The sequence below is a fragment of the Primulina eburnea genome, chromosome 4, assembly GCF_022965805.1.
Source record: "Primulina eburnea isolate SZY01 chromosome 4, ASM2296580v1, whole genome shotgun sequence".
Lineage (NCBI taxonomy): Eukaryota > Viridiplantae > Streptophyta > Magnoliopsida > Lamiales > Gesneriaceae > Primulina > Primulina eburnea.
In genome coordinates, this window is record NC_133104.1 from 32522292 (window position 1) to 32530718 (window position 8427).

The 8427-nt window shown below is 31.3% G+C and overlaps 1 protein-coding gene across 1 annotated transcript; it reads right to left on the reverse strand.

Annotated features, from left to right (window-relative positions):
• Positions 1–5489: 5489 nt before the first annotated feature.
• LOC140830962 (3-ketoacyl-CoA synthase 12-like) lies at positions 5490–7053 on the reverse strand. The gene has a single exon (XM_073194560.1). The coding sequence runs from the start codon at positions 6970–6972 to the stop codon at positions 5566–5568; it is 1407 nt and encodes a 468-aa protein (XP_073050661.1). The 5' UTR covers positions 6973–7053; the 3' UTR covers positions 5490–5565.
• Between the last annotated feature and the right edge of the window lie 1374 nt (positions 7054–8427).

An 8427-nucleotide genomic window follows, 5' to 3' on the forward strand; every position in this document is an offset into this window, starting at 1 on the left:
TGAATGTTTATAGAGATGAGAGATCTAAACTTGAAATTTAAACAACACAATGTATTTTTATTGGGTACAACCATGAAGAGTCTGGTACAGATTTTGGGATCCAACCGATAAGAGATTTATCAAAAGCAGGGATGCAGTTTTCTTTGAAATCAGACTATTGGAGATTTTGAAATATCAGATAAGCCAAATTCTAGAAATGAAGAACTGGTTGATTCGGATATAGTTAGTCCACCTATTGTGCTTGTTCATGATAACAAAGACGTTCATACAAATTATATATCTTTTATAAATGAAGATGATCCAATTGAGGAAAACCCAACAAAAAATTATATAAGACAAGGCTTGTTGTGAATGAATTAGTCAGACAAAATGATGAGATGTTCTCATACGTTGTAAAGATGACAATCCGGGTTGTTTCGGGATTAGCCCCCAAATTGGACTTGAAGGCTCAAAGGTTTTAAAGCCAAAAGGAAAGAAGATCTTGTTTGAAGGCTCATAAAGAGTTTATACAGGTTAACCAATCGTCGTTGCAGTGTTAAATGAAGTTTGATGTTTTTTATGAAAGATATAATGGATACAGTAAGACTACTTTTTGTCATTGTGTTTTTGTTAATAAATTATCTGGTAGTGATTTATTTGTAATTCTTTTAGTCATATGTTGATGATATCGATTGTTGGTCGTGATGCTATTAAGATTGAGAAACTTCTAAGCGGATTTGTGTCCCGCTAAACACTCATATATCTATCTCTATGGTATGTTGTAAGCCATATATGATCAAAGCCTATTGATGTGAGATATCATTGGATTCGTGAAGTTTTGAAATCTAAGATGCTATAGCCTAGAGAAGATCCACTTATGAGAAAGGTTAAACTTTGCCAAGATGTGTTTGAGTTTTATGTTTATATTCTATGGGTTTTTTTTTTAGACCACGAAATATTTAACTATGAGACGGATCAGTCTTACCAATATTCACCATAAAAAATAATATTCTTAACAAAAGTAATACTCTTATCATAAAAATTAATATTTTTAGCAAGAAAAGTAATATTTTTTCATGGATGATCCAAATAAGAGATTTGTATCACAAAATACGACTCGTGAAATCGTCTCACGCAAGTTTTTGCCCACAATAAAATATGTGTAGTTATTTTTCACTATTCCTGTTATTTATGATAGCTCAGTTGTTTGACTGCTTTGTTTTGAGCACAAAGAGAGAAAAACAATTTATTTATTTAATTTATTTATTTAGTTAGTTGTGTGGTTTTTTGAGTAAGAGATTTATTGGATTTACGGTATACAAAAAAACAATGGACTTTGCATTGATTGCTAAATACCAAATAGCGACGTCATTAATTAACGTTGAAGCCAAGTCTCCATCCTTCACCTGGAAAGCGTTATTGATTATTAATGCGTCAATACGTGGGGGGACTGTTTTTTTTTTTTTTTTTAAAGATGGTGATTTTATACTACTTTTTGGTGTATTTAATTGTGTTTTTTGTATTTCATTGAGTTTGCTATAAATTCCATTTAATGTTAAAGCTAGAAAAATTCATATCCAAACTTATTGGCATATTTAATTTAGTTGAAAAAATTGCAAGAATAGTATTTCTTGTAATTTTGCCTTTTTTCCCCCGTGACTCTTGATATAGTACTAATACATCAGCAATGTCTAACATCGTGTTACCAATATCCAACTTCATTTTAGCAATATATCGAAAAATTATTAATTTTTTTTTTTAAAAAAACTTATGAGATTTAAACAAAATTTTGATTAATTATAAATTCAAATCATAAATATGTCACTGTACATTAAAATTTTTCTAATTTTCCCATACTAATATGTTTTATATATTCTCAAACTTTTATTTTACAAACAATATATCATATATGTGATAAGGGTTAATTAACCGTATAATTACGTTAACTAATGTTGATGTCATGCCATTGGCAACTTAGTAAGGTTGTTACACATTTAATGATTCCAGGTAGAGTGCTTTACTGCCTTTCATCATCCATTTCAATAAATCATTCATTTATTATTGGTTTTCTTCTTTTTCTTGTTTGAGATCAAATAATAATTCAGTTTTTTTTTTTAATTCTTTATGATATAGTCTTCGATGCTCAATTATCTTTTTTTTTTTTGCCTTACATAGATCAAGTGCCAAAAACACTTTTGTTTAGAAAGTATATTTGTCAACCATATTTTTATATTTTCAAAGGAGCCTTATTAACATTTTTTTTGAGATAGATACTCCTTAAAATTTATTACATTTGAAATTAAATATTTCAAGACTCAAGTGCACTCGATATATGGATACAAATACAACAATTATCTAGACATGACTACTCAAAACAAATTTAGGAATACCTTGTTAGAATGAAACGTTTATCACTATGTCAAAAATTATAATTGTTATATGAGGCGCAATTTTATTGTCATATAATTGTTATACGAGGCGCAATATCAGACTTGAGTTCTGATATTCGTATTATCAAGGAGTTGGTAAGTAAGAATGGAACAATTGGGGTATGCTCATATAAAGACATGTTTAGTCTCGAATCACATTGAGATGTGAACTCACGCCTAGTTGTATCATTGAACCATTGGGGGTCATAAAAGTGCTAATTTTTTAGATCCTGTTGAGAAGTAAAATAGTTCAATGTGTTGAACGGCTTATAAAGTAGTTTATAAACGCAAAGAAAAATAGAAGTATGACTTCTATAAGAGAATTATGGGAAACGTAACTTTTAATTTATGGAGCTGTTCTTAAATTAAGAGATGACCAAATAAATAATTTATTTGAAAATTGTGATTTTCATAAGCATTGTTATGGACTAAATTAAATTAATTCAAGTGTTGAATTAATTAACACTAGTGGGCCTACTAGAGTCCAAATAATTAAATTAATTCAAGTGTTGAATTAATTAAATAATATTGGGTCTTGTAGAGCCCAATAAAAAATAATTATTCAACTAATAGGCTTGAGTAAATTCAAATAAAGTTTAAATGGTCTCAAAGGTGTTTGAGATATTTAAATAAAAGTAAATGAGCTTTGTAAATGTTACATGCCAAAATAAAATTGCATGCTTGGGAGGTGAAAGGTTTGAACAAATTTTTCAATAAAAGCATGACATGCACATGCAACTTTAACTTTTTACAGAACCAAGAAAATTTTCTCCCATGGCACAATTCTATGAAAAATTTTTCAATAAAGGCATGACATGCACATGCAACTTTAACAACACCATGGCACAATTCTATGAAAAAGGTTTCTGTAACGTTTGTTCAAACACAAAATGAAATTTACAGAACAACCACCGAAACCCCATTTAAAATCCAACAGCTTGACCCTTGGTTTTTCAAACACAAGATCTATTATCAACAAATCCTAAATTACAAATATCTTGGGAATATGAAATTTAAAATACATGAAATTTACCTTCTGATTTCGAAATAACCCGCAATAGATCTCCGGAATACCGCAAGGAAATTGAAGCTACTTGCCAAGCTGGATTTCGGTGAGGAAATTTGGACGCAAGAAATTTTGGGGAAGGAAAGTACGCCCAGCACAGCCACTGAATTGAAGATTCCACCCATTTCCTTGTAAAATTGTTTTTATATTAGTTTTAAAAAAAAATTAAAAAAAATAATTTCCAGCTGGGCGCCTACACAGCGCCAGCTGTGCAGGCGCCCACGTTACCCTGCACCCCTTGGGGTGCAGGGTAACAACCCTTATATATATATATATATATATATATATATATATATATATATATATATATATATATATATATATATATATATATATATATATATATATTATATATATATATATATATATATATATATATATATATATATATATATATATATATATATATATATATATTTATATATATTTTGAGTCAATTACAATTTTTTTCTAATGTATAACATTCGATATAATTTCCGAATTTACCTCCTCTCACATTCCTGTTGGGTCGAGGGTGAGGGGCGTCTAAGGTGAGCGATTTCATCTTTTGGAACAATACATAAGATAATTTTTCAAAAAACATAGTCCAAAATAAAATAAAAAAATATTTTAACTGAATTTTAAACAAAATATACTTTAATTTGAATGCAGTAGATTTGAAATTTAATTTCTTAGGTAAAAATTGCGTCGGTATTTCCACCTGCTCATTATTGAATGCCATGGAAAATAGTACAAAATACCTATTTCCATGTCAATTTTGTCTTTTTTCCATGCTCTTTCTTAAATTCTCGGTACGAGTGCTTTTCCCATGCTTAAAATGTTCTGGGGTATTGGCAGGCATATAATACCTATAGTCCAATTGTCACAGCTAAATCTCCATTTTATTATATATTTTACGATAATTTGTGTCATATTCGATATTATATTTTTATTAATTATTATATATTAACTATGAAAATTATTTTATATCTCATAAATATTTTTTAAATTTTTCATATATTTTTCGAAATGTGTTATAAAAAATTATTGAATGCATGCAAGAAATATTATATGATCAAATATAACAAAATATTTTGACTGTCAAAAGCTCAAAGAAAAGCTTACATCAAATTTTAATGTCTCTTCAATGCCATCGAACAACTCAACGTTCTTAACTTAATTATATCCAATCAATGAATCGTTCCATCTATCTAAGTGGGTAATGAAATTATACTTTTTAGGGTACTATCCATGGTGTATTTAAGGAATTTTCGTATAAATAATAATAATTTTTCATGGATAGTTCGGAAATGAGATATGTATCACAAAATAACCGTGAGACGATCTAATATGATTTTTTTTTATCAGTATATATGAGATTCGCTGATAAATGTACATGTTAGATGCACATTCGGGTAATGCAACATGGGTAGCTTGAAATTTCTCCACTTCATGTTTAGGTTTCGTTTTTTCTTTTAAAAGATACCTTGAAGCTCTTTGAAAATAAGTTGACGAGTAAGTAAATATATATATAGGAATCCTAAGTTAACTAATTTTGCAACAGCAATAATGTATTATTAGAAATAAAAATGTATACTTCTCGGACAAGGATTTTCGAAACTGCATCATATTCTTAAGAACATGATATGAGCGATGTACATTTGCTGAGAGGCTAAAATTAAAGTGAGCAAATTCTCGAAAAAATGGGACATAATTCTCAACTAGTTTCGGGTTGTATTTGAATTTGAGCGAGTATACGAATTTTTTTTTATGTTGAGATAAATTTTAATTTATTACATTAATATATCAAAAAATAATTAGTTAAGAATTTAAAAACTATCATAAAATAAATTTATCCAACCACTGGATTAAAAATTTAAAATTCTTATTTCAAATCGATCAATTGGAATATTAAAGAACTTCTGAGTATGGAGACTGCTGATCCGATTCAAGTCGAAAGAGGGAAAACTTGCTGTAAATTAATTCTAATTGCATCGGCATTTTAGTATGAAGAAGTATTTTTACTAGATAAGCCATAACGCAGAAACACTTGAAAGCACTGTGATTAATTAAAAATCTTAATAAATGGACAAAACGAGAAAATAAAAAATATTATTCGGGTATCTCATAATCATCTGGAACATAAAATGTATCTGGATCTTCATCCTGAAGCCAGCCATATTTCTCCATGTAGGGATTATTGAGATTCTTGCGAGGGTAAGTGTCGATAAATTCTTTCCAGACAGTCCCTTCATCCAAATCCCGCGCCACTTCCCACAGAGCGCTGTTGCATTTAAATCCAGCTCCAAATGAAATCATCAGAATCTTTTGAGACTTTTTGAGCCTTTTCTTGGCATGCATGTAAGCAAGAACGTACCATAGGCTGCTCGCAGACGTGTTACCGAATCGGTGTAAGGTCATCCGAGCCGGCTCCACGTCGTACTCGCTTAGGCCTAGGCTCTGGCCTACTGCATCGATCACCGCCTTCCCGCCGGTGTGTAGGCAGAAATGATCGACCCCTTGTTTGAAATTGATCATTGGTTTCGTGGTGGATCCGGATTTGCTCCACTTTTGGCGGAGTTTTTTAATGAGATGTAGCATCGCAAACCGGAAAAGCTCACGAACCGGCAAAATTTTTGGGGCGACTACCTTTAGGTTGTCGACGAATGCACGAGTGGCCGCTTTGGGGAGATTCTTGTCTAGGTGGAATCCGGCGATTCCTCTGTCATCCTCTTTATGCATGCAGCAATCGTAGGCTTCGTCTTTCGAACCGTGGTGGGTTCTTACCAGACATTTGAGCTTCAACATAGCTTTGTCCTTCAAGGATGCTTTGTTCGTCAAAAGAATGGCGCACCCCCCTACTCGAAATAAGCAATTTGCAAGAATCATAGATTTATCGTTGCCCCTGTACCAACCTAAGCTTAAAGACTCAGATGTCAATACAAGGGCGTATAGGTTTTTTTGAGTCTTGAACATGTTTTGCACTATGTTAATGGAGATCAAGCTCGCACTGCATCCCATTCCGCTCAAGTTGTACACTTTGATGTCTTCTCTCATCTTGTACATGTTGATGATTCTCGACGATAACGAAGGCATCGTGGCAAGCATCGAAACGTTCACAACCAAGACGTCGATTTCTGAAGGAGAGATGCCAGTACGTTTGAAGAGATTGTCCAGGCAACCCTGGAAGAACTCGTCCATTTCGATGAGACCATCGTTTAGTGTCGGAGCTCCCTCCCGCCCGTCGAAAACCATTTGCGGGCCATATGTCTCCTCACCGATCCCGGAGCTAACCATGGCTTTCAAGAGGAATTTGTACTCACTGAGACCAAGGTGTTTGTTCCGACGAATGACTTCACCTGAAAATTTCGTGCTACATTTCCTGTTGTTCATAGGCTTGTGGCATTCATAATCCAATATGTAGCAATTTTGGTGTCTTTTTTCATCAAAAAACTTCCAAAGAATGAAGAATAGAGGTAGGAAAGTGAGCATGTACCATAAAATAAGATAAAGATCCATGTTCCTTGAAGGGTTAACTATGCCGTTCAGTGAATTTTATGGGGAAATAGTTTGATCTGAGATATATAAATGAAACACCGTAAATATATATATATATATATATATATATATATATATATATATATATATATATATATATATATATATATATATATATATATATTACCAAAATTTAATGGGGTTAGCTAAGTTGCACATGGTGAGCACAGTCTTAATAACACTCATATTCTTTCAACTGCCAACCACCCAATCCCTCGTATTATGTTTATATATATACATTAGTTTTGTATATATTAAATTATTTTAATATTATAAAGTACAAGGATGAGTATATATATATGTGTGCGCGCGCGCGTGCGACCTGAAACAATCATACTATACACATTTAGGAATTTTTTTAGAATTGATCATGTAAGTAGTGCCATACATACTTTTGTCCCCCAACTTACTCAAAATATGTATCAAAAAACAAAAACGACTCAAATATAAATTTATGCAACGAGCTTCTAGCCCATTTAATCCAATTTTCACATAAGTAATGTCCAGCAAAATGTCAATATTGCAGCAAAAATCTAAATGTTCAAGAAAAAAAACCATATTGTGAAAAGGAAAATTTGCTGAATTAAAGGACCAAAATCCATTAAAATCCAATTTACAGAAAAATTTTATACTATTCCCACATAATCGCAAATAAATAAAATCAACAAATTTTATGAAAACACCACCTGTAATTATTGAATCTGGCTACTTTAATCCTAAAAGATATTGTTCACGCAATGAATGCACAGAGTCGCCGGCACGACTTATGTGACTAATATCTTTAGTACATTTAGACATAGTTAATTGATTCACGCCTTATGAATGAAATTTTGAGCAAATGGAAGTGTACATGTAAACTTTATTGCTACTTTGAATTAACCAGACGAAAAGGATTCATTGAATTATATGAGTGTACGCATATTTATACGTATAGTAATTTAATGGACATGCAAGGTTTTTTCTATGTAAAAGTGATCCATGGCCTATTTGGCTATTTATATGGAATGATTTGGGTAAATTGTAATTTTTTTTATATACAAAATGCTATTAAATATGAAAATATATTATTTGGGGAATATTTTCTAGGGATAAGGGAAATATATCCAAATAGTATTTTTGGATGGAAAGGTAGCTTATTTATCAAAACTTATAACTTGTAATCATAATACAACTCAAATTTTTACTGCAGTGTTATAGTTTAAGTGTTATCTTTTAATTGCTCTCTAGGAGTTACACATACTTCAAGCTCATGAAAATCGACGATATGATAAGGGATGAAGTCAGAAAATAGAGGTTGGAGGGGGTAAAAAAATTGGGGGAAGGAAAAACAAATATTAGGGAGAAAAATGAAAAATTTATAATTATTTTTAAGTCCTTAATCAATAAAATTTAAAAAATTAAGGGGTGGCGGTCACA